The sequence below is a fragment of the Lagenorhynchus albirostris genome, chromosome 1 (assembly GCF_949774975.1).
Source record: "Lagenorhynchus albirostris chromosome 1, mLagAlb1.1, whole genome shotgun sequence".
In the NCBI taxonomy this organism is placed as follows: domain Eukaryota; kingdom Metazoa; phylum Chordata; class Mammalia; order Artiodactyla; family Delphinidae; genus Lagenorhynchus; species Lagenorhynchus albirostris.
This window is the reverse complement of record NC_083095.1, coordinates 131,147,742-131,174,509: the sequence shown is the minus strand read 5'-3', so window position 1 is coordinate 131,174,509 and position 26,768 is coordinate 131,147,742. Positions and strand designations below refer to the sequence as shown.

The following is a 26,768-nucleotide window of genomic DNA, read 5'->3' as shown; positions in this document are numbered from 1 at the left end:
GACACTGTACTCACCATCACCACCACTGTCACCATTGCCATTCTCAGCATCAGCAAAATCATCACCACCATTAACATCGTCACTACCACTACCAGCATAACTGCCATCCCACTGTCAGAACCACCACCACCATCTCCATCACTGACACTGTACTCACCATCACCACCACTGTCACCTGTCGCCACACCACATGACCACTCATCATTATCATCGCTACAACTTTACTCATCACCATCACCATCATTTGAAGGGAAATAATGTCTCCCTTCACAAAAATCAATTTCAAATCCTTCAATGGAGGCCTTAGAAGATTCCATATAGGGAGGGGCAGCTGGATCCCATAGCCCCCATTCTTACTCCCTGAGATTCTTCATCCTTTGGGGAATCTCTCACCAGTTGCCATTGTTGCCACCAAAGTGGCCACAGGGACCCTTCCTTTAATACCTCAGGGTATAACTGAGACAAACCATATCATTTATAGTAGGCAGGACAATAATACAAGCTGTTGAGAGTATAAATCGGCACAAACCTTCTGAAAAGTAGTTTAACAATGACAAAGCCTTTGGAAAGTGCATTTTCTAAAATTTTACTTCGGGACGTCCCCGGTGGCGCAGTGGTTAAGAATCCGCCTGCCAGTGCAGGGGACACCGGTTCGATCCTTTGTCCAGGAAGATCCCACCTGCCACGGAGCAACGAAGCCCATGCGCCACGACCACTGAGCCTGCGCTCTAGAGCCCACGAGCCACAACTACTGAAGCCCATGTGCCTAGAGCCCATGTTCTGCGACAAGAGAAGCCACCGCAGTGAGAAGCCCGTGCACCGCAATGAAAAGTAGCCCCCGCTTACTGCAACTAGAGAAAGCCTGCACGCAACAACGAAGACCCAACGCAGCCAAAAAAAAATTTTTAATAAAATAAATAAATAAAATTTTACTTCTAAGAATCTATCCTAAGGAAATAATTAGAAAAATGTGCAAGGATGACGTGTGAGTGTTATAATAGCAAAAACTGGAAAACAGCCTAAATGCATAACAAAAAAAGAGATGGTTTAAAGAAACCATATAGACTAATAAGCAGCCATTAAAACAGAAAATATAGATATATCTGTTGACATAAAAATATGCTGACTCTATATTGTTAATGAACAAAAGCAGGTTTCTTATCAGCATTTGTAGAATAACCCTCAGTCCTAAAAATATACATGTATTCATGAAACAAGGTGAAAATATTTTATCTTAAAAGCTGGCACCAAAATTCTTCTTAGACAGGAAACTGTCTCTGTTTGGAAAAAAATACTTGAGGCAACTGTTTCGACAAATGATGAGAGCAGACCACTCAGCGTGAGACAAGGAGAGGAATTCATCTTGCTCCTGAGGAAGATGGCAGAGAGAGGTGCATTGACCCAGGAAGAAGGCAGAGAGACAGAGAAGTCAGCACGGAGGAGAGAGGCTGAGATAGAGGACACGTGCCGGGAAACTCCCTGGTGGTGTGGGGGAGTGGAGGAAGGCTTTTTAAAAGAACTTTATTTATTTTATTTATTTATTTTTGGCTGCGTTGGGTCTTCCTTGCTGCGCATGGGCTTTCTCTAGTTGCGGCGAGTGTGGGCTACTCTTCCTCGCGGTGCGTGGGCTTCTCATTGCGATGGCTTCCCTTGTTGCGGAGCATGGGCTCTAGGCGCATGGGCTTCAGTAGTTTTGGCACCTGGGCTCAGTAGCTGTGGCTCGTGGGCTCTAGAGCGCAGGCTCAGTAGTTGTGGTGCACGGGCATAACTGCTCTGCCACATGTGGGATCTTCCCGGACCAGGGCTCAAACCCGTGTCCCCTGCACTGGCAGGCGGATTCTTAACAACTGCGCCACCAGGGAAGCCCTGGAGGAAGGCTTTAAAAGCTGGGATCCCTGCCCTTTGCCTGTGGGCTGCAGTATGGGCCATTTCTTCTTCTCCCCCATACCAAATATTTAGTCAAGACTTCTAAGTGCTCAGAGTTTCTGAATAGAATTGAAGAAGGGGCCGAGTTTCAGGTCTGATCTACCCCAAAGTGATCATACACCCAAAGTAAATTATGGGTGGTATATGTACTTTTTAGTTTTGTTTATTTGCATTTTCTGATTTTCTATAGTCAACATTAAAGAAAAAAAAAAAGAAGTACATTTCAGAAACCACACATTGGGAATACACCAGAGTCAGATGGAACGAGATGACCTGGGTTAAAAACTAGAGCTTACACCCTCCCACCACAGACCCTGAGCTGCCTTCACACTGTGGGTACGTTCTTGACACCCCCACTCAGGAACAACCATTCAGAGGTCTCAGCACCTTGAATCCTGGTCCCATGGCAGTAACCTTCTGGGGAGACACAGGGAAGCCCCACTCCAGTGCCTAAGACCCATCTTCTCATTCTGGTCTCTGCTCAGAGGACACACATCTTCCTGCAGGGTTAACAGTAGAAATGATTTCCCTTTTCAGGGTTTGTCCTGCCACTCACAAGGACTTAGACTTGTGAGTTTTCACGAGATAGTATCTTAAGACAACACAGCAATTCCAACAATGATACGAAAAGATGCACACACGCGATAGCAGGGTGGTCATCTGGTTTGGTACATGACCACCATCACTGTCATCGTCACCTTCACCACCACCACCACCATAACCTCCAGCCTCTTTTGTATCCAAGCAGCGTACATTCATCCAGTTCCGCCTACATGGAGCGTTAGCCTGAGGTGAGTCCGAAAGGACACAAGAAGAAAGTGGGAAAAGTCCGTTTTGTCCCCACGTCCTGACATGTCCCTAATCCTCACAAAACCTGCCTGTGCAGTTCACTCACTTGGTATTCAATGCAATCATGTAGCTGGTAATGAATTTGTTTTACATTCAGTTGAATAACACTGTTAGTTATGAATTTATAATTTCCACAGGGATAAGGCATTTTTTTCTTCGAGGCGTCAGAGAAACTGTTGCTTACAAACTTGTAATTCGCCACAGCAAATCCATCTGTAAATGACACTATTGCAAGGTGAAAATCTCCCAGGCACAAGGAATACAGCCTTAGAATTAAACTGTGTGTTTGACAAGAACCTGCTGTTCGGTCCTGCCCCGGCCTGGTTGGCCCCGTCCTTCCTCCTGGGTTCAGCCTCAGCTTTGCCCGCACAGCCCTCATTCCCCAGCAGCCCAGCACCAAGCCCCCGCTCCTCTCCTTGCCCATCCAGAACGGGGTCAATAGCCAAGTCGAGGCTGCATAACTCTCTTGGGGAGACTGCAGAGTGGCTCAGACAGCATGGTCATCATCTGGGTCTGTGGGATGAGCATGGAACCCCACTGTCCACCTCTCCTAGCTCTCTCTGGACCTTTGTTTCCCTATTGTTGCTGGGACCCCAATCCCCTTACAAGTGTTTCCCCCAGATTTATCAGCCAGAGTGTGGATACGCAGTCTGAGTCTGCTCAGGAAAGTGCCCCCTTAACAAAGATTGAGACCCGAAAAGGGAGGAGAAGAGGGTGGGTGAGGAACTGACCCAAGGATCCAAAGGGCAGAATTATGCGGGGGCCGGTGATCTGGGATGGCTTAGCCCACAGGCTATATGTGGCCAAACCTCTTGCCTCAACTATTTCTAGGCTCTTTTTCTTGTATTTTGTACTTTTTGTCTTATTTCCTTTCGTGCTTCCCTCAATTATTGTCTCATTTATTCTTTTTTTTTTTAGTAAAAGTTTATTTTAAATGTTTAGGTTTCTTTAACTTAGGATGAAAATTAAAAGGAGGCTCAATCCATAGCTGAGCTGAAGAATGAAACTGGTGCTTGGCAGAAAGGCAGAGCTAGAAAAGAATTTGGGGGACTCATCAACAGAGAGTCAAACCCACAAGTGTACACAGTACTCCATCCCCACCACATGCCAGAGGCTGAGCGAGAAGGCAGGGGCACAGGAACATGTAAGACAGCATGGCCTCTGCTTCAGAGGCTTAGCAGGGAGAGGGGCCGTTGCACAAGCAGCTAGGATAAGGTGTGATCACTGCTTGGATAAAGGGAATGTGTGTGTGTGTTTTGGGCCCCATGGCAGAGGCACCAAAACTAGTCTAAAAGGGTTTAAGATGAGACCTGCTACTGAAAAGCTGTGTGACCTCAAGCAAGTTGCTTAACCACCCTGAACTTCCTCAGTTAGTATTTGCTGAGCATTTGTATTGTAGTCAATAACATTCCCTATATTCTAGTAGGGAATGCAGGTATGACATAATTACAAATAACAGGGGGTATGGGCTAGTTTGAGGGAAAGTTCTGGGAAGACTTTCCTGAGGAGTAAAATTTCAGCCAGGGCCTCGAGGGTGAGCAGGAGTTAGCTGGGTGAAGAAGGGGTAAGAGCACCCCCAGGGTACAGGGAACAGCATGTGTGAAAGTCCAGAGGCACTGTGCATCCAAGACACTGAAACGAGGTCAGTGTGACTGAAGGGAAGAGAGTAATGGGAGGTGGGGAGAGAGGGGAGCTGAGAGCTACTGGCCAGACCACCCAGGGACTTGCTGATGTAGTGAGAGTTTGGACTTTGGGAAAATGTGAAACACTTGAGGGATTTTAAGCCGGAGAATGATACGTCAGACTCAAGTTTTTTTAAGATCCTTGTGGCTGCTGTGCAGCGAATACCTTAGAGAGGACCAGAGAGCACGTGGTAGAAGGTGGATTTCATCGTCTGATGGAAAGATGATGGATGACGGTGCTTCAGACAAAGAGGGTAGCAGCAGAGAGTATTCAGATATCAGAAAATATTCAGGAGGCAGAATGAGAAAATAGAGGTGAATTCAACGTGGAGGGTGAGGAGAAGGTATGAAGGATAATTCCCAGAGTTTCTGTAAGAAGAGCTAAGACAGTGGACACAGGGGGAAGAATTGTTTAGGAAATACCCCGAGTTCAGTTTTGAGTTTGATGGCCAACTGATGGCCCAGGAGCCAGGAGGATCTACAAGTTTGGAACTTGGAGAGAATCGAGCTGGAGATGATTATTTGGAATGGGAGCTATACAGGTGGTAACTGCAACCAAAAGAGGGGGGTACGACAGAGTGGGAAGAAAGAGGGGTGAGAATGAAAAGGACACAGAACTGAGCCCTGAGTGACTCCAGTGTTCAAAGACAGGCAGGGTGGAAAGCAGGCAGAGGAAGCTGAGGGCTAGCAGTGAAAATGCAGCCAGCAGAGATCCAGGAAGGCACGGCGTCCCTGCAGCCCAGGGAAGAGAACAGAGGTTGTGACGGAACCAATGCAGTGGGAAGACAAGTCAGATCAGGATTGCGGACTGAGCATCTTGGAGGTCACCGGTGACCTCTGCATTTAAAGTTTTGTTAGGGGAATAGTAGAGGTAGACTCCAGCATGCAAAGGGAGGAGGAATGAGTGAGAGCTACAGGACGACAGGCAGGGAATGGGGGCAACTCTTGGGGACAGTCTGGCTGTGAAAGAGAAGAGATGAGACAGCACCTGGAGAGGGAAGTGGGATCTTACTTTTAAGACAGGAGAGTTTAGAGAGCAAGTTCAAATACTGATGGAAAGGAACCGGAGGGTGGGGGGCGGGGGTTGACCTGACCAGAGAGTGAAGAGTAAAGGATAAAGGCCAGCATAAGAACCCCCAGAAGCCAGGAGGGGTGCTAACACCACCGTTCTCCCATGCTGTTGGCAGACTAATTGGGGACTTTTGTGTGAAAGTACTCTGAAAAATATCATTTTCCTGGAATACTCCAACATCCCATTTTTAGAAGAGGAAGAAGAGGCACAGAGAGGGTATGTGATTGGTCTAAGTCACACAGCAGGACTCAGCTTACAGGTCTTTCCTGAGGAGAGCAGGATGGAGTGTTAGAGGTTCAGGGGAGGGGTGTGAAGGCTCAGCATGTGTGTTGGGGGGCCGCCTGAGCTATGTGCCATGCCCCTTCTCTCCAGTTTTTCCCATCTCAGGTCACCTTAAAATATTTTGTTTAATAAAAATGTAAAACAACTAAGTACTTTAGAGATTTAAATTCAAAAGTGTACCTTGAGAACTGACTATAGCAGACTCTGCTGGACACCAAGGGCATGGAGGTGTCTGCTCTCCGGTAGTTCATGGTCTAGTGGGAGGGAGTCACACTCACAATGACAAAGTAATGTGGCAAGTGCTGGACTTGCTGGGGATGAGGGCTCTTTGGTGGCACAGAGGGGGGACCTCACACTCTGGAGAATATTTCAGGAGGGAGTAGAAGTTGGTCTGGAGGAGAAGGGTGAGAAAGGAAGCATTCCAGGCAAAGAGGAGAGGAAGTGTAAGGAGGGTAGTGAGACAAAAACTGCAAGTAGCTCAGCCTGGCAGAAGCATCAGGAGCGAGAGGTGATAGAGAGGAGCTTGGAGAGACAGACAAGGGCAAGCTCGTGACAAGACGTGAATGCCAAACTAAGGGGACCGGACTCACCTGGTAGGGATGAGGAGCCATGGAGGGTCATAAACAGGTAGATCCCAAAGCCAGTACCAGCAACAGTGGACTCTGCAGGGTAAGTCCAAGGGTTGGCATATCCATCAGTTGGCTGTCAGCTGATGCAGGGGCCAATGGGTGCAAGAAAGGACCTGGTCATCAGTAGAGAGACAAACCCGTCTACATGAGGGTAGAATCCACAGGACTTAGTGACTAACTGGATGTGGGAGAGTGAGTCTATGGTGATCTCAACTCTCTGGCTTGCATGGGGCGGGTGGAGGGTGGTGTCATTCTCTGAGATGGGAAAGATAAAAGGGGACACATTCTGGGGGAAAAACAATGGCTTCTGACTTGGGCACACTGCGTTGAGGTGCATGCAGGACGGCCTCATGGAAATGTCCAATGGGCAGTTGGCAACATGAGCTGAAGGATTGGGAAGGTCTCATATGGAAACAGCAAACTGGAAGGCAAGAACTTCTAGGGAGTGTGAAAGAGCTCCCTTGGCGAAGGTGTATGGAGTGAGAAGAGAGCCTGAGGATTTAAGAGACCAGAGGGAGAAGACACTAAGCCAACTGAGAAGCAGGCCTCGGAGAAGTAGGAAGAGAATCCGGAGAAATGAGACATGATGCCATGGAAGAGAGGGTGCCGGGAAGTAGGACGAGCCCCCACAGGGTCGAGTACCACAAAGCCATCGCCTTTGGCAGGGGAGGAAAAGTGTCCGCTGGTCTTAGCAAGATCAGGGTCTTGCTCGGTGAGGGTGATTTCAGCCATGCAATGCCAACCGCCACCAGGTTACAAGGTTGGAGGGTGATGAGGCGTGAGGAAGAGGAAGCAGCCAGTGTAGAAAGCTCTGAGAACCTTTCCTGAGCTGAGGAGATTACGGTGGGCAGGATGATGATAGAAATGTCCCCAGACATGGCTTCCCCAATGTGAGCCCCACCATTATCCAGACACAGAAGGACATATGACACTTAGTTGTTCTGAAATGGCCTTTCCTGGGAGACTCAGGTACGGACTCTCCTTGATTTGAGGTCTTCCTCATGAAAAGTTTATCTATAGAGTTATACACTCATCCCACCTTTGTGTTCAGAAAATTTCCTGAAGCCACAAATATCAAAAATAATAGCTAATTTTTATTGAACACCTACTAAGCCATGTGCTGAACATGGTACATGGACTGCTTTATTTAGTCTTTAAGACAACTCTCAGGAAGGGATCTACAGAGAAGGGAAACTGAGGCTTGGAAGATTTAGTGAGTCACACGGTTAGCGGAAAAGCTAGCTTATGAGCCAAATCCTTCCAACTCCACTGCCTAAGTGCTAGGTGCTCTATTATCTCTGTCTTCTCTCTCTCTCAAGCCTGAACACACTCACTCTGGCCCTGGCACAGACTCCCTGGTGCCAGGACCCACTTCTTCTGAGAATCCAGCTTACAGATTGAATCTTTGTTCCCTCCTGAGATGCATGTCAATCTCAGTCCCGCCCAATCCACCACAATCGAGTGCAGGCTAATAAGAACAGCTACTAGGGGCTTCCCTGGTGGCGCAGTGGTTGAGAGTCCGCCTGCCGATGCAGGGCACACGGGTTCGTGCCCCGGTCTGGGAAGATCCCACATGCCGCGGAGCGGCTGGGCCCGTGAGCCATGGCCACTGGGCCTGCGTGTCCGCAGCCTGTGCTCTGCAACGGGAGAGGCCACAACAGTGAGAGGCCCACGTACCACAAAAAAAAAAAAAAAAAAAAAAAAAGAACAGCTACTAGCTCCTGCCTCCCCTACCCTCACCCTGGGGACTATGTTTGGTGCTTCTTGTTCCTTATCTCATTCCATCCTCAAGGCAACCCTGTGCAGTCACTATTATTTTGCCTATTTTACAGATAAGGAACCTCAAATTCAGAGAGGGCAAGTAACTTGCCCAAGATCACACAGCTAGTGAATGGCAGAGCTGGGACACAAATCCAAGCCCGCCTGATACAGTATCCTCCCAAATACCCTACCTCACTTCCATGGCCACAGGGCAGCAGCTCCCAACCCTCTAGCTTCAGGAACTTTGGACATCCCACCCCCAATCATTTAGTCAATCATCCATTCATTTATTATTCCCTGAGTGTCGTTTTCAGGCTCCTATTTGTTGCATGAGACAAGAACCCAACCAAACAAGCTGGAGCAATAAAGGAACGTATTGGCTCTTACAGATGGATAGGATGTTATTGCAGCTCCCAGGACTAAAAGAAGGACTGCAGGAACAAAGGCCATGAGAGCCCAAATTGGGACTCTCAGCAATGCTGTTATCATGCTCCCTAAAGTCCCCTCCCCTCTGTTGCCTTGCTTGGATCCAACTTTTAGGGGGAAAGATGACTTGTTTGCAGCCTTGGGACTACAGCATCAAGCTTTGTGTCCCAGTGGAAAGAAGGCTTCCTTCTCCGCGTCCATATATCAATCCCAGAGAAAGAGTCTGATTGGCCCTGCTTGGGAATGTGCTCACCCCTTGGGCCAATCACTGGTGTTGGAAAATGGGGTTCTGTGATTGGTGAAGTCTGGGTCACATGCCTACCTGCTGGCAATGGGATAGGGATGGGTGGGAACAGTGGGCACTTTAACAGACAGCCCACCAGGACTATGTGACAACAGGGAGGAATTTCCCAAGGGAAAGGGATGCATGAAGTGGGATGATGGAAAACAGGCCAAAGTAAAAGTCACTAGCTGTCACACTCCACTCCACTCCACTGGTCCATGTGAGAGACAAGGGCAGACACCATCCTGGGAGTTCACAGCCTCACAAGGAAATAAGGCTTACAGACACAAAGCCATTAAAAAGAGTCTATAGCAGCTACCATCTATGGAGTACCTACCAGGTCCCAGGCATTGGGCCAAGTACTTCCATGTGCTCACAATGACCCTGGAAAGTAGGTACTATTATCATCTCTATTTTTCTGAGTCAAAGAGACAGTAGAAAACAACTTTTTTTTTCCCTTTTTGGCAAAACAGCCAAAACAGGAAAAAATAAAAATGTTTATGGGCTCCTTATCCCTGTTCAGAGAGGTTAAGTGACTTGCCCAAGGTCACACAGCTAGCACATTAAATGAATACCCTGGGAAACATTTGATTAAGGTCCAAAAGAGTACTTCTGTTCCTCCCTATTGACTGAAGGGCTAGGGAAGGCTGTCTGGAGGTGCGGGGTAGATCTAAGCAGAGATCTGAAGGATGGGATATCTGGGCAGGTGGCCAGGGAGGCTGGGTGGAAGGGAGGATGGGTCAATCTGCGAATACTAAGGAAGGTGAGCCCGAGTACCTCCTCTCCCTGTGGCAGCCTTTGAGGATTTACGGACAGAGACCCCTTCTCCTGAGACTCCTCTTCTCCAGCCTTCCCTGACCAGCCTAACTCTTCTTCACAGGACATACACACCAGTCCTCCCTTTCCCCACACATACGTCCTCCACTGTGGCTGCCCTCCTGTGGACATACCCAGTGAAATGGGGTCCTAGACATAGTTTGATCCACACAGAGGACAGAAGAAATGTCACCTCTCTTCTTCTAAACAGCATACTTCTATTAACGCAACCCAAGATCAATTAGGTATTAAGCAGTCACATCCCATCCTTTCAAACTGAGTTCACTGTCTCCTAACACTCCCAAGCTGAAATATACCTCCCCCATCCTGGACGTGGGCAGATGGTTCCATGGACCTAAGATAAGAAACTCATTTTGTTTTCTCAGGCACAGTCCATGTTTTATTTTGGCAATCTATTAACATCATAGCTTCCGTGAAAGTGATTGGTGGGACTGTATGATTCCACTTATATGAGGTATCTACCCTGGTCAAACTCATAGAGACTGGTACTAGTTGCCAGGGGGTGGGGGGAGGGGGATGGAGAGTGAATGTTTAATGGGTACAGAATTTCAGTTTTGCACGATGAAAAGAGTTCTGGAGATGGATGGTGGTGATGGTTGCCTAACAACATGAATGCACTTAATGCCACTGAACTGTACACTTAAAAATCATTAAGATGGTAAATTTTTTGTAATATGTATTTTACCACAAATTTTCAACAAAGTGATTTGTGGGCCCTCTGGATCGACCTTCCCAGGAGAACATCTCCCCCACCCCAGGCAGCTGAATTCACACCTTCACAGCTTCTGGAGGACCTAGTGCCTCCAGAGGACCCCTGTGAACATACCTCTGAGAGAACTAGGAGAACAAGTGAAACCGTTGGTACCCATGACACATCACCATCCCCGAAATTAAGCCCCCTGTGGGTCAGCCTCGAACCACCATCCAGCCCCACCTCCCTTGACCCTTCATCTGCCTCTAGTTCAAGATCTTTACTCCCTTGTCATCTGAACTTTTGACAATGTCACCTATACTCACGAATTCCTATTTCTCACCAACCACTCAGCCCTCAGTGCCCAACAACCTGCCTCATCCCACCTTCTCCCCACCAAAAAACCCTCCAAAAACAAAAAAAACAAAAAACCCTGCCCCTGCCACACCACCACTGGCTTCCTAATACCAGGACAATAGATACTTTCCATTCCTTCTCTCACAGCTGCTCTCTGCAGCCTTTGACACTGTGGAGCACTTGCTTCCTCCAAATCCTCTCCTGAGTCTGCATGACACCCACTCTCCTGGTTCTTCTACTTCCCTGACCACTCCAGCTCCATCTTTCTCAGGGACTATTTTCCAAGGCTCCAGCCTGACCTACTGCTTTTGTTACTGGTGTAAACAGGCTTCCTGGTTAATTTCAGCCCCTCTAATGATGATTTAAAAAAAAAAATACTCTCAAGCCCAGGCATAGATCATATACTCAACTGTCTTCAGAATATCTCCACCTGTCCCAAATTAGATGCCTCATCTTCACCCCACACCTGTTCTTCTAAGTCAGTGGGTAGCACAACCATCTCCCAGTCTCTCAAGCTATAAGCAGAGGCATCCTGGACTCCCACTCCCTCTCCAAGTTCAACCAGTCTCCAAGTCCTCCCATGTTCTACTAAATTATTTCTCAAAACATCGCCTCCTCTCCATCCCTACTGCCATGCAGGCCCCTCCTCTCTCAGCTCGATTCTTGTAATAGCCTCCTAACTGGTCTCCTGCCAGTGTCCGTGCCCCAAGACCCATCATCCTCAAAGCCCCAGAGGGCTCTCCTGAGAGGTGAGCAGGACCGGGTTCCTCCCTAACACCATAGCTTCCCTCTACCTCAGGATAAAATCCAAGCTTCTAACCATGGCCTCTGGGTCTCTCGGGATCTGGTCTTCCTCAAATCCACTTTCCACAGAGCTGTCAAAATGGTTATCTCTAAAAGGCCACAGTTGGTTCAACCCCCCGCCCCCCTTCACTTCTGCTTCTGAGCCTCTGCTCTCACCCTCCTCCCTGCCTGGAATGCTCACCGACACTTCCCCCACACTGACAGTCACCTGGGTAACTCCTACTTATCCTTTGAGATTCAGCTCAGGGCTTGTCTCAAGGAGAGCTTGCCAGCCCCTGGCCTGGGTTGCTCCCACCCTCCCCCTCCCCTATCATTGCTTCTGGAACTTGCCTTTGCCCTGCGTTTACCGCCCCTGAGTTTACTCAGCAGTGTCCTCACAAGCTGTGAGCTTCCTAAAGTGTTGCTTTTCCTTCCCGAGACGCCAGAGTCTAGCGTGGGGTCTGGTACACGGAAGGTGCTGAATAAATGTTGAGTAAATGGATGAATAACTAAACAAAGTGACCTGTGTCTAATGCATTCCTGTCATCTGCAGAATCTCCAACTCCGGCCCCATCCAGCCCAGAGCCTGGCACACAGTAGGTGCTCAGTAAAGGTTGTCAGTATTCTATTTTCTTAATGAATCTGACTTAAGGCAACGTCTGGGAGTAGTCTGAGGTATGATGGGGTAAGGGGGAGGGCCTGGATGCGGGAAATTTAGCCAAAAGGGAAGCCCGGGGCGCACCGCAGTGGGGGAAGGGGCAATGGGGGCTGATGGAAAGGTAGGAAGGAATTGAGTAAGCCCCTAACCCGCTGCCCTTCCGCGCCCCGAGGTCAACAGGAGTGCGCCCCGGCGAGCCCGCCTCCAGCCCCGCAAGCGCTGGACGTTTCCCAGTCACCGGGGTGGCGAGACCCCGCGGCTCGCGCGCTCGGCGCTCGGCGCTGGGAGGCGTGTGTGTCGCTTTAAAAGCTCCCTCCCGGCGCGCGGGGCCGGCCCCTTCCCTGACAGCGCCGAGGAGAGAGGAGCCGAGCAAGCCGGGCGGCCGTTGAGGGAGCCAGCGCCCGCCCGGGCGGCCAGTCCGGCGGGGGGCGGCGGGGCGGGCCGGGCCGGGGGCGGCCGGGGCGCGGGCGGCGCGGCGCTCGGGAAGCGGGCCCAGGCCCGCGGAGCCCGGCGGGGCAGGGCGGGGCGAGGCGGCCGAGGGAGGCCCAGCCCGACCCGGCGCCCGGTGGCCCCACCGGCACAACCGGGCGCCCGGGGACTGGCCAGGCTGCGAGCCGAGGGCCAGCGGGCGGGAGGCGGCGGAGCGGAGAGGAGGCTGCGAGCCCCGTGCGCCCCGGCCCGCCGGGCCCGCCGCGCGCTCCCTCCCCTCGTCTCGCCTCGCCTCGCCTCCTCCTCTTGCTCTTCTCGCCTCCTCTCCTCCACCCGGCGCCGCTCCCGCCCGCGCCCGGCCGCCAGACCCAGCCCGGCCGGGCCCCCTGCCCCGCTCTCCCTCGGCCCGGCCCGGCAGGGACCTGGTCCCCGCGGCCAACACCGCCCCTCCCCCCGGGGCCCGGCGATTCCGGACCTTTCCGACCGTGGACTGAGCCGCGAGAGCGTTGTCGCCCCGGAGGACCCCGGGGCTAGACTGAGCGGACCCTCGCGGCCGCTCCGGACGCCGCAGGTGCCGGAGCGCGGTCATTCGGGGTCCGGGCTGAGCGCGCCCCGGGCGCCCACGGGTGCCAGCTCACTCCGGGCAGGGCAGGGCAGACCCCGGCAGAGCCCGGAGCCGGCCGATCTGGACTGGACAGAGCGAATTCAGGACGGTGCCGAGCCCCGGGAATGCCGGGCGTGGGCTGAAGGGATCCCGGCGCCCTCCGATCCCTCAGACTTTGGCTTGCGTGCTGGGACCGGACCGGCGTCGCCTCGGTCGCCCTGTGCCCGGTTCACCTGTGGCCTCAGAGCCCCGGACCCGCCGGACCCTTGCTCATTCCCCACCAGAGCCCGGCGGGGGTTGGGAGAGATTTTTCCTGGCCTCTTCCTTGGAGCGTGGAGGCCCCGCCCCCTCCCACCGTCCAGATGTCTCCAGTGGCGGCTCTGAGGACCTCCTTGAGGCCAAGGACCGAAGGGTCCAGAGAGAGAAGCCCGCCCTAGGGAGCCTTGGGGGCCCCCCAACCTCGCCTTGGGACTTGGCCCCCGACGCTGCGCGGAAGGAAGGCCAGTGCCCCCACTCCCCGCCTTGGTGAGTCCGGGAGCGGAGAGGGGGTTCTCACGGAAGGCGGGGCAGGGGAAGGGAAGGTCCAGCGGGGAACGAGGGCACCCCGGGGGCACTAGGAGGGAGGATGGATGTCTGGAGAGGCCCTCCAGTGAACCAGCGGGGCCTGGCCTGACTGGGGTGGGGGGGCGTTGGGGAGAGCCAGGGCAGGGTGCCCCATCGCAGGCTGAGGACTTCGGCTTCTAAAGCAGGGGCTCCTGTTTTCCCTTTGGGGAGGGGCTGTGCTATAGAGCATCTGCCTCCATCATCCCTCCCTACAAAAAAAATAAATAAATAAAACCAATTCCCCAGCGAGCAAAGGTGCAGGCTGGGGTGAGGAGGAAGGCAGCAGCGTTGCCCGCGGGTGCTGCAACCTGGGAGGGCTGACGCCAGGCTCGCTCTCTTTGCAGGGGGCTGCCCTCCTCCAATCCGGCTCCCTTCCCAGAGCCACCCACATCTGGAGCCCCCTTCACATCCGGAAGACCCCAGCCACCGTCCCTTTGCAGGTGTCAGTTGCATCTCGAGACCTCTGCCTTTGCAATTTCCTAGGAGTTGTGAGGGTATTACTGCTGCCTTCCGCCCGTCCCAAGGGCATCTCTTACCCATAGTCCCTGCAGAGTCATCCCCCTGCCTCTGTGTCCAGCTCAGCATACCCACAGGCACTTCAAGTCCTAGAGGCCACTCCTGAGACCCAAGGCCCCTCCCCCTGCTCTCCTGTGTCCTCACCTTGACCCCCCTTGGTCAGACTCTGTCTCCCTCTGGGTGTCCCATTCCCCACCCAGAGGTAGAGGAGGCGGGGTGGCAGGGGGCAGGGGCTGGGTGAGGGCCACCCAGGGCCAGGGTGGGCTAGGGGGCCGTTAAGATGTGGAGCTCTGCCCAGCTGAGGGGGGCTCCGTGGAGGCAGACGCAGCGTGTGCCCGGCTGGGGGGAGTATGGGCAGGCCTGCAGCCACGTGGTAAAGGATGAACATTCGGGGCACCCCGGACCTCGGGCAGCCCAGTGACGACCCCAGCAGTGGTGGCGAGCGGGAGCGGATTCGACAGCGCATGAAGATGGTCATTGGGCAGCTGGAGGACATCCTGCGGGAGCTCAAGGAGGTGGCCAAGGAGCTAAGGGAGGTAAGTGAGGGGCCAGGCAGCCCCTAGACTGGTTTTCCTGGGCCTAGCCCAGGAAATGTACTCACACGTATGTGTTTAAGTGTGTGTGTGTGTGTGTGTGTGTGTGCGCGCGCGCGCTCAAAGCTGTGCGCACCTGGGTCACTGTGCTGGGTACTTCCTTCTCCTTGTTCTTCTTTCCCCAAATCTGCTTCGCTGAAGATCTCACCATACCCCAGGGCTGGCGGGGCCTCAGTGATCCTGAGACTGCTTGGGCAGCGTGTTGTGGGCCCATGGTTCAGAGCCGCACGGTGCCCAGTAAGGACTGAATCCCACGGCATCCTCTTAGTGGAAGACATTCTTCTGGGACCCAAAATGACCTTTGACCCCACCATCTGCCTCCCAGACTCTGACTGGCTTATAAAGGGCCCTGGGAGAGTGTGGATGGCTCTACTGAGGCAGTCCCCGCTGCTCAAGGCCCAGCTCAGAGCATTCCCCAGAGATCACACAGATACTTAGAACCCTTGATCCTGGAAAAATTAAAGCCAGCTATGTCTTCCCTGCCCTGAGGTGGGAATGGGTCTAGGGGCCTGCTAGTGGATATCAGTACATTGGCAGGGGCAGGAATCTCCTCTGAAGGTATGTATCCCCGTCCCACAGTTCTGAATGGTTTTTGGCAAGGCTGAAAAGTCAGTGAGAGATCCTGGGATATGTGTCCCTCTCTGTCTCTCTAAGCGGAGCCCGGTTTAATTACTGCTTCCCACGTCACCAGGGTAATGAGGTACACATGTCCTCAGCCCTGCCCCCTGGGCTGTGTTCGAGCCCAACATGCATGACCAGCGTTCTGAGCCGCTGGCCTAAATCTGCCTGCTGGGTGCCATTATGCCAGCCAGGTGGGCTTTAGCCAAATTTCAACTCCTTGTAACCAGAGTCCCTGCAGAGATGGCAGGGAGAGTGATTGAACTGGAGTTATGGGCTTGAGCTCTCCCCAGCCAGCTGTGTGGGGAAGATGGGGGCGCTAGGAAGGCTGGGGAGAGGGGGTGATGGTGGACCAAATCCTGACTGGGAAAGTGGCATTCTAGCCTGGCCTGAGAGCCAAGGAGCAGAGGGTGTTGGAAGGGAGTCATGTTCGGAGTACAGGGGGTTGTGGAAATGCTGGGACAGAAGCAGGGGTTGGACAGGGCAGCCCCTCTGCCCAGAGGCAGCCTTATGGAGGAACGTACTAGGAAGTCCTTTCTCAGGAGGTGGGAATGGCTATTGCTGCAGGTAGAGAGGTGTGGTGCTTCTTCCCATGGACTGGGCTGGCCATGGTCTGGACTGAACATCTTTGAGAATACAGTTTGGAGGTCAAAGGCCAGATGCCCCTGAGCAACCCCTCCTCTCCCAACCTCATTGGTCCAGAGGACTACAGTCCCCTCTTTGACTCTCTCCACCCTCATCTTATTTCAGATGCTCTGTGGTTCTATCAGGACCATGGGAACTGTCCAGAGTCTCAGTCTTGGGCAGGGGCATGGGACCTATGCCCCAGCAAGCCTGCCCAGAAGGAGCCAGGATTGACTCTAAGCCTGGGAGGCAGCTTCAATAAGCTCAGAGCCTACTCCCAACTGAGCCTCTTCCAGGCACCTGCCACCCCTCCCCAAATAGCCATCCAGAGCTTGAAGGCATCTCACAGGTCATCCAGACCATCCCTGTTTGTTTGCTGTTGAAGAAACTGAGGCCAGAGAGGGATAGGGGCTTGTCCAAGGTCACACAGCCTACCAGTGGCAGAACGAAGCCTAGAACTCAGGTTCCTGCTGCCTATTCTGGGGCTTCAGCAGGTGGGCTAATTGATATCTTTGCATTTTGACAGGGGTCTTCTAGAGGTGATACCTTATGCTCATGCTGTGATGCTCTGAGGAGCACCCTTTAGGGGTGAAGCAGGGAGCTCAGAAGTGCTAGGATTCATTTGCAGATCTTTTAGATGTCCCTTCCCAGCACACACACTCACCTACTCCCATGTCTCGAACAGCAGAGCTTCAGATTCCCAGGATTTGCAGCCTAGAGGCCTGAGCTAGGACAGGGAGAGATGAGTTCCCTCCCCCCACACACCCTGTAGGCCATGTGCCTCCACCCAAGACTTTGGCAGGTTGCTGTGGCAACCAGAGTCTACCCCGTATGCCACAGCCTGCCCACTGCCAATGGCACCCAGCTGGGAGGGGTCACCAGGCCTCAGAGCTCCCCCATCCCCCAGGCAGGGTCTGGACATGGGGTGATGGGCAGAGGAAGTGTTGTAGAAAGCAGGTGAGGCTCTGGGAAGCCCAGACAGAAGAGTAGATGCCATAACTGACTTCCTGTTGGATGGGATTCGTCAGGAATGCGGTTACTGAGTGGGGGGCGCCAAGCTCTGGTTTGGAGTAAAGGGTTTCAGTCCCCCTGCTCCCTGGAACCTGCCATCTTGGTCCTCCACGGGGGCTGTAAAGCTGGATCTGTCAGGCGCTCCTTCTCAGTAGCTTAGTAAGGCATTTTCCCTTGGGGGTATGGATGGGCCCAAAGTCGAGAGGGTGGCAGACACTTTTCCCTCATCACACCCCACTCCCCGGGCAGTACCAGCTCAGGGCTCACCAATGGGGTTCTCATGCCAGGGTGCGCAAAGCACTTAGATGTGAAGACAAGATTCACGTGCAAGACTGCTGGGGAGCAGCACAGGATGCTTGATGAAGGAGCAAGGCCAGCAGAGAGGAAGGGCTTAGCTGTGTCCCCTCTGTCATTCTCCTCTCTCTGCTGCTCCCTTCCCCAGCCCCAGACACCACTGATCATGGCAGACTCTCCTTACCCTCTTGAGCATACAGCCTGAAGTTCGTAGAAAGACGAGGGACACCAATGCACTCCCTTCCCAGGCCCCTGAGCCTCAGTCTGCTCCTCTGAGATGGGGATGACGATCATTCTCACCTCAGTGTGATCTTAGGGTTTCATCAGGGTCTGGCATGCGGTAAGGGGGCCAACACCTACTCACACCCCTAAAGGATTTGGAGTTTCCTGTCCCATACCTCCCCTACCCTTCCAAACCCCTGCTGTAGCTCTGCCATTGGCCTCCCAGGCGATGAGGAACAAGTTCTGTCCCATGAATGGGAAAAGTAGTTTAATGGACTAAGTGAGGTGAGGAATGTAAATGCTTTGAAAGCTAAAATTGTGCTGCAGAGGGATATGGCGGTCAATCATTAATTAGCCCTCATCTCTCCTAGGTTCCCCAATACTCCAGGATGCCAGGCCAATCCCGGCAGGCTCTCTAAGCTCCTCAGAATTCTGTGGATCTTAATTTGGAGGCACAGCACAGCCTACGGGCTAAGAGCATGGGCTCCACAGCCAGATGTCTCTGGTTCAAATCCAAGATCTGCCCCCTACCTAGCTGTGTGAACTTGGGAAAATTTCTTTACCTTTCTGTGCTTCTGTTTTCCCATGTAAATGAGGATAACACATTTTACACCCCCCACCCCACCCCCCAGCCCCAGGGTTGTTGTGAGAATTAAATGTGATATTATATATAAAGTACTTAGCACAGTGATGGGCACAAAACTCACTCCATATCTGTTAGATATTATTAATGAAATATTCTAGCACTGGCCAGCGCCTCACTCCGTGTATGGCTTTGTTCTTTTGGAGTCACATCAGCTTCTTAGCCATCATCAGGGAGGTCAAAGCCAGGACCCTGACCTCCTGGCTGGTACCATTTAGTACCTCCTGCATGCAGTAGGCAGTCCCATCCTCTTGCAGCAAGGAAAGGGAATAGAGAATGACAGTGATATGGGGATATGAAGGGGGTTTCCAATAAGACGGCTTTTGAACAGAGAACCAAAGGAAGTGAGGGTGGTATTTAGGGGATGAGCCTTCCTGGCAGTGGAAACAGCCTGTGCAAAGATCCTGGGGAAGAAATGGGCTCAGCGTGTTCAGGATCAGCAAGGAAGCCAGTGCAGCTGAAGTGGAGTGAACTAGGAGAAAAGCAGGAAGTCAAAGAGGGAGCAGGGAGTCAGATGACACAGAGCCCTCGCAGGCTACAGTGTGGAATTTGGATTTTGTCCTCAGTGAGAATCCCACATGCTCCCCAGGAATCTCCTGGTTGTGTTTCGGGGTGGGAGTCTGCCTCCCCGCTGCTCTCCCTGTTTCCTATCAACTGGGAGCCCCCAAGGCCAGGGATAAGGGGCTTGCCTTTGGCCTTTGAGCTTACCTTGAGCAGTTTCCTCCTTGGTTGTCCCCTCCCCAAGATATCGCTCAGCATGGAGGCTCGAAACCGTCTCTTGTGTTGATCAGCCGGTGTCTCTCACATCATCACTGACTCTTGAGTAGGACATAACTTAAGGGCACAGTTGCCCACCTAGGTCCGAACACCTCAGGACGATGGAGGGGTGGGCACAAACATTTCACAGCCAGGGGCGGTGGTGGAGGATCCCCCCACCCAATTTTCATGGGGAGCAGGCGCGGTGGTGACTGTGCGGTCACCTCGGCAAGGCGCTGCATGTGAGGCGGCAAGGAAAGCCAAGGGCCGTTCAGGCATGAGATAAATGTGTCCCCGCCAGGAAGCAGCTGGAGCCGGAGAGGCTAGGGACCACAGAGCTGTGCCAAAGTGGGTCAGCTCCATCACCCGCAGCTCAGCAAGAATTGTGCGGAGTTTTTCCTATTATTTTTTTTTTCTCGCCTTCCTTTCCTCCCTTTTCCCTTTGCGTTCTCCTCCTCCAGACAGATTCAAGAAACTCCCCGACCAATTATGCCAACTTGCAGGATGAAAATCATGAATCACGCACGGTCAACTCGCTCCCCGCCACCCCTTCCCCAGCTCCACAGCCCTCCAGGAAGACAATAAATAACGTAATCAAGAATTAAAAAATAATCAGTGGTCATAAATAATGCAGAATCCCCAGTTATGTAACCAGCTGCCCGGGGAGCTGGGAGGGAGGGAAGGAGGTAGCAGCTTGTCAAGAGAGTTGAAGGGGCCAGAGGTGAAGGGGGAGGAGATAAACAGGTTCTGGGGCTCCCGGGTCTTCAGTCCTGGGGCCTTAGGGAACACAGATGTGCTTTCTTTGGAGAGGGATCTCACCCACGGCTGGAGGGCGGGCTAGGGCGGGCAGTGTTGGGGTGTCCAGGCCCATGGAACTTTCTCTCGAAAAAGAAGCCCCAAGTGGTTTTATTAAGCCCTCTGTCTCAACTCATCCACTCATTCAAAAGCTATATTTGTAAAGAATGTGCCAATCCCTGTGCCAAACTTGGGATGCAATGGTGGGCAAGACAGATCCTGTCCTGCCCTTCATGGGGCTTCCTGTCTAGTGAGGAGAGAGACATCAACGACCTTATAACATCTGCACACAAAACGGTAGCAGTGATAACTACTGGAAAATAAGGAGAGGTGCGGGGTACTTTCAGGGCCTTTCACAGGGAACCTGTCCTCAACTGGGGGTCAGGGAAGACTTCCTTATGGAAGTGAGAGGGAACGAGTGGGAAAGAAAGAAGGCATTCCAGGTGCGGCCCAGAGGCACAAGTGAGCTCGGTGGAGTGAATTGGGCAGGTGAGGGGGCAGGCCTGGCAGGGAGGAGGCTGCTTGCTGGAGAGAACAGGACCTGTGACCAGATTTGCTGTGGGGTTGTGTTTGGGAGGCTCAGGAGTTTGGGGAGCAGTGAAGTGCTGGAAGCAGAGAGGTGATGTGTTCCTGCAGGATGATTAGGAAGTTCCCTGGATGCAGCAGGAGCTGGACAGGAAGCGGCTGTCAGTGGGGAGACTGGATGGGTGCAGTGTTCGGGGCGGGGGGTGCAGCTGAGGCTGTGGCCAGGACAGAGGTTGTAGACACCCTTGGGACAGGGCCTGAGGCCCCCAGCAGGTTTTGCCACAGCCCTTAGCCCTGCCCTTCCTCTCTAGTGCTCACTCTTGCTCCCTGTAGAGCAGGTGATTCCCATCCTTGACCCCTGACTTCCAGTCTCAGCTCAGCCCCTTCTAGTCCCCGTCAGCAAGCACAATGGGAAGAGTGGTCTCAGCAGTGTCTCCAGTCCCTCCTGGCTTCAAGGTTCTATGGTTCTGTGATTTCTGTGGTTCCATTCTCTCTCTCCCCGTCTCTTTCCTTTTGTGTATATAATTATTTCCCTGCACTCCAAGACAATCCCAAATTACATGTAGGCAAAATGATTATTAAATCTCAGAGAGAAATCATAGATTTCAAGACAGCCAAAGCAGAGAGGTAGGTAGCCTGGGGCCTACCCTATTCCTGCCCTCCTAACTGGCCCCATGAAATGAGGCACCAGGGACGGGCAGCAGGGTTTGTGGACTGACCCGGGCCCTGCATACAATCTGGGTCCCCAGGCCCGGTTGCAGAGCCCAGATTCTTAAGTGCTTGGCTGTGCAGACTCTGCAGTTTAAAGCACATTCCTATCTGTTGAATCCCCAACGTTTGGCAAGTAGAGGTGTGTCCTCCTATTTTACAGGGGAGGAAATGAGACATGGAGAGGGAAATCACCTGCCTCTCAAGTCTCTTAGCCAAGATGGGGCAGACTTGGGACTTGAGTCCAGACCTCCCTCCCTTCCTTCCCTCCACTCTCCCAGGATGGAAACAGAGAGGGGCATTCTAATGGAGAAGGGGAAGGGCCTGAACGTGAAGGCCTCCTGAGCAGGTGGCCGGCAAGGGCTTCTTGGGCGGGAAGAGTGTCCAGGCCTGAGGCTCTAGGGCTCCTGCCCCGTGGACCCTGCATCTTCCTCACAGGGGATTAGGAGCCCAGCTTCGGGGCCTGGCCTGGCTACAGGCAACCCTGTGAGTTCACAGCCGAGTCATGTAACTCCAGATTCCTACCATCATCCTCCCACCCTCAGACAGCAGCAGACTCTCGGCAGCGGAGTCTAATTAGAGCGTGTGGTTGTCCCAGGGGCACAGGGCCTCTCCCCAGGGCGGCCATGCCCTGGGGAGCTATTTTTCACCAGCTTAAATCCCCAGTCCCCTAGGCCAGTGGTCCTCAAAGTCTGTTCCTGGTACCAACAGCGGCAGCAGCAGCATCACCTGGAAGCTTGTTAGACATGCACCTCTTGAGCCCCACTGGGACCTACTGAATCGGAAACTCTGGGGAGTTGATGCGCACCCGGGTTTGAGAGCCCCTACTCTAGGCCAGGGCTCCCACCAGCTCTCAGGTGGGGCTTGGGTTAAGCAAGGGTTTAAGGGGGATGCGAGCTTCTCTGAAGTGGGGGAGTCATTCTAGGGTGGGGGACTGGGGTGGTCAGACCGGAGGGTAGAGCCCTATCCCCATTGCCTGTCCAAGCCCAGAAATCGTGGCAGCACCTCAGCCGTGTGCGGTGTTGCAGGGCCGGCAGAGGCGGGAACCTCAGGTCCCCTGTGACTGGTGCCTCTGGTCCATCATCCCTAAATTCAGGAGATGATGATCTCGTGGGTGGAAAGCCTGACACGTAGTAGGTGCTCAGAGATGGGAGATGATATCACTTTTATCACCAGTGCCCCCACAGAGCCCTTTTACTGCCTTCTCATTGTTCCTCAGGAAGCTCTGGTGAGGTTGGCAGGCCTGAGATTATCATACCCACTTGGTGGTGAATGAAATTGAAGTCCAGAGAGGTTATGTGAGTTACTCAAAGACACAGGACCTTTGATGTCTAAGCCGAATCAGGAACCCAGGTGTCTTGACTCCCCCAGCTCTTCCATAGGCCTCAACCGAGTGTTCCTTCCATCCCTGGTCGGGGGCTGTGGGAAGTGGGCATCCCTAGGCATTGACACCCCAAAACAGCTTCTCAAGTCACTCCTCTAAATACAAGAGTCCTAGAATCTCAGAGATGGAAGGAAGTTTGGAGATAAACTAGTCACCCAACTGCCCATTGACAGATTGAGAAACTGAGACCTAGAGAGGGAAAAGGACTGACCAGGTTGCCAGCGTCAGAGCTCCCAACTCCTGACGCAGTAGACGTCTCACCGAGCCAGACTCCTCCTGACCCATCATCTTTGCCCTTGCTTTCCACTTGCACTTTGAGGCACTCACCACTCCGACTCCTTGCTGAACACCTAGCACATCCCCGGACAGCAGTCATCTTCAGTAAATGTTGAATTAGGGACTTCATTAGTTAATGAATTAACTGACCTCTCTGACTCCAGGGAAAGAGCACTGGAGAGGGCTGGGAGCTAGCTCCTGGGCCTGATGACTCACTGCCTATGTCTTTGTCTCTGGGTCTCTTGGTCCCTCCGCTTTGCTTTTGTTGTTGTTGTTTTACTGGTTTGGATTTTGGCCTGAATCTCCTCTCCTCCCCTTGCTCTGTCCTCTCCCTATGTCTGACTGGGTCTCCCTTTCTGCCTCACTGTCTTCATTGCTGATGTCTGTGCTGACAGTGGCCTAGGCAAGGGTTGTCCTGAGGCAGGGCCTCCTGCATGAAACAGGGCTTCACCTCGTGTGGGGCAGGTGGGTGCAGTGACCTCTGTAGCCCCTGCGGGCACTTAACCAGCAGTTCTGGGCCCAGGATGGATGGTTTTCTTATCGCTTACCAAATAATGCTTGCTTTATCCCTTCCCCATCAAACCAGGACTGATCTTCACTCATCAAGAGGCAGGGAAGGGGAGGATGGAGGAGGCTCCAGGGCTATGTAGGGATGGGGTGGTAGAGACCCATGGGGGGCACTCGCTGACCCACTGCAGGGGCTGGTCCAGGATGCTTCAGAAAGCCTGGGCAGAGCCTTCTTTGCAGTTACCATGTATCATTTCCTCTCCAAGGGTGGGTGGGCTGCTCATCCTACCACTGAGTGGCCTTGCTGGAGTCTCTCAGCTCTTTTTAAATGGCCCCCTGTCAACCAAAGGAAGATCAAGCTCTGAGCACCAGGGCTGCCCCCCAGAAGAGCAGCTGGCTTTGGGGCAGAGGGACGTGTGAATGGACGGGGTGCAGGGCTGGAAGGCATCCCCCTTTCCCCAAAGGCACTGAGGAGTGGAACCAGGGGAATGGCCGGAACCAGCTCTGTTCACCCTGGTCCAGTTTGGGCCCTCAACAGGGCAAACAAACCGGTGGCAAAAGTCCAAGTCCAGTCATGTCCTGCAGGGTCATCAGCCGGGGGGTGTAGTAGGGTGGGACGGGGCACACTCACACCTAGGTGATGCTGGCCGCTGCCTGGCCCCTCTCACTCACTCCTCTCCCCTTCCCCGGCCAGGTGGTGAGCCAGATCGATAAGCTAACCTCGGACTTTGACTTCGAACTGGAGCCGGATGACTGGACCACAGCCACCGTGAGCAGCACCTCCAGCAGCGACAAGGTGGGCGTGGGCGGCCCCTTTGACCTGGGCCACCTGGACTTTATGACAGCTGACATCCTCTCGGATAGCTGGGAGTTCTGCTCCTTCCTGGACATCTCCACCCCCTCAGACTCCGTGGACGGCCCCGAGTCGACCCGGCCAGGGGCTGGCCCTGACTACCGGCTCATGAATGGCAGCGTGCCCATCCCCAACGGGCCCCGGGTGGAGACCCCGGACTCCTCCAGCGAGGAGGCCTTCAGCGCTGGCCCTGTGAAGGGCCAGCTGCCCCAGCGGACCCCGGGCACGCGGGAGAGGGTGCGATTCAGCGACAAAGTGCTCTACCATGCTCTATGCTGTGACGACGAGGAGGGGGACGGCGAGGAGGAGGTGGGCCTGTCCCCGGAGCCTCCCCACACAGAGGCCCACGCGGGCCCCCTCAAGCCCTCCCCGGCTCCTTACAAGCCGAGGCGCTCTCCACTGACTGGCCGCCGCTCAGACCCCACCTTGGCCCCCGAGCAGACCCGAAGGGTCACAAGAAACAGCAGCACCCAAACGGTGTCAGACAAGAGCACTCAGACGGTGCTGCCCTACATGGCCACCAGACAGAAAGCCAAGGGGAAAAACTAGGGGCCGGGGAGGGAGCCGGGGGGGCGGTGGGCACATAGAGCTATAAATATATATATATTTAAACAAACGCAGTCATAATAAAATTTTAAAATGCTAAGGATCCGGCCCCACAGGCCCCAAAGCTTTCACAGAGCTCATCTTAGACACAGAGATGCCTACTCACCTCTTAGGTCTCAGGAAGTGTGGCCAGAACTACCCTCCCTACCTTCTCATGGCAGGGCTCCTGAAGAGGGTGTCCAAAAGTGTGTAGGTGAGGTGGGGAAGGTCTTACCTGGGACTCGTCTTGCAGACCCCAGAGCACGGTGGTGGAGTCCGGCCGCCGGCCTGGGCCCTGTCCTGAAGGGGATTCGTGAGTAGGAGGCAGGCTCTCAAGCAGCAGTGTCCAAGCCCAGGGCTAACGGTGGGTGTAATTCGCAGGAGACTGCAGGACCGAGGGCCTGGGGGTGGCGTCACTCCAGCTGGGCCCAGGATCACTCACACCCCCGTGCCTTTTACTCTGAGGCTGACTTTTGCCTCTGCTTCCGCAAGGCAAACTTACCTGGATATATACAATCCCACCCTCCTCCCGTCCCAGGGTTGCCCAGCACACAGAGAAGGAACAAGCTCTTCCCATGTGCGGGCCTCCATGCTGGGAAACTGGGCTTCCACAGACCCTGGAGGGCCAGGCTGAACTGGGCCGAGATTTGTTTGGAGAGCCTAGACCACTTCTGATCCTTTCAGCTCCCATGCTCAGCCTTGACCTCTAGGGATCAAAGACTCAGGGCAGAATCTCAGTCAGCCCCTGCTTGGCCCTGAGCAGACCTGAGGTCCACATGAGAAAGCAGGCAGCCACCACCGTGGGGCTGTGAATCAGAGCCATAGACAGGCTCCCGGCCCCCTTCACCAGGCAGGCAGCCCTGGAGAGGAGTCCAGTGGCCCTACTCTGTCCCTGCTTCTCCACACTGGGACCCTGAGCCCAGCTTAGCAGGTCTTGAATGACACCAACAGAGACAAGATGGGAGCCTAGAGGTAACAACAGGGCTTCATCTGGGCCGTGGCCTACACAGGGACAGCGTCTGAGTATTCTTGGGATAATAACCACAGTCATTGCTCACATTCATTGAGTAGGTCCCTATGCGACTACTATGCCGAGGTCGTTTTACAGCATTATCTCATTTAATCTTCACAATAACCCAACAAGATAGGAACTATCACTATCCCTATTTTTCACATGAGAAGACTGAGATTCAGAGAGGTTAAGTAACTGGCCCAAAGTCACAGAGCCTGTGCCACTCTGCCCACCATGAGCATGTGGTTTCCAGGTTATACCTGGCTCTGCTCTCTAGCAGCAGTGTGACCTTGAGCGAATCCATTTGCCTCTCTGAGCCTATCTACCTCGTCTATAAAATAGGTCTGGTAGTCTTCGCCTACCTCATTGGGGGCTATGGGGCTTTGACAAAGTGGGGAATGTGAAAGCAGTTGGTAAGCACCAAGGCACTGGACGTGCATTGTGGTCAGTGCAACCCAACCCAGATTCCAGTGTTTTCCAGGTGGGGAGTCCTGAGTGGAGTGGGCAAAGAAGCCACTCCCGTCGAATGGGAGCTGTCCCTGGGTCACTGCTTCACTTTGTCCCCCACAGCAGCTTGAGTTCCGGAGATCGCGGCAGCTTGCTCCACTGCCCCTCGCTCAGATCAGGGAGGTAAGGACACCACTCCTTGGGGACCCCCCTGCTGCACATGGGGGCCCAGGAGGGCCTGACCGGCAACCTGGCAGCACCTACTGCCCCTGCCTGAGGGGCCAGAGGAGGCGCTGTCCAGCCGCAGCAGTGCAGGAGCTAGAGATTGTGCAGGCCAGTCGAGCAGATGCTGGGGATGCTATCAGGATGAGATGGGCCAGGCCTAGGGTGCATGCTTTGCAGTGTTGGAATCTCCCCTCGGGCTAGGGGTTAAAGTCAGAGCCCTAAAGATGTGAGCCGAGGTGCAGCCTCCAGGGTGGAAATCCAGGGGTGTGGTGGAGCATGGCTAGCTCTCCCCAGCCCAGGCC

General features: G+C 53.7%; 1 protein-coding gene across 1 annotated transcript; it reads left to right on the top strand.

The window, feature by feature from the left end:
• Nucleotides 1-12,846: 12,846 nt before the first annotated feature.
• Nucleotides 12,847-24,813, top strand: INSYN1 (inhibitory synaptic factor 1). The gene is made up of 3 exons (XM_060169993.1): nt 12,847-13,794; nt 14,217-14,924; nt 24,039-24,813. Exons 2-3 carry the CDS (start codon nt 14,769-14,771, stop codon nt 24,744-24,746), a joined length of 864 nt encoding a protein of 287 aa, XP_060025976.1. The 5' UTR covers nt 12,847-13,794; nt 14,217-14,768; the 3' UTR covers nt 24,747-24,813.
• Nucleotides 24,814-26,768: the final 1,955 nt, after the last annotated feature.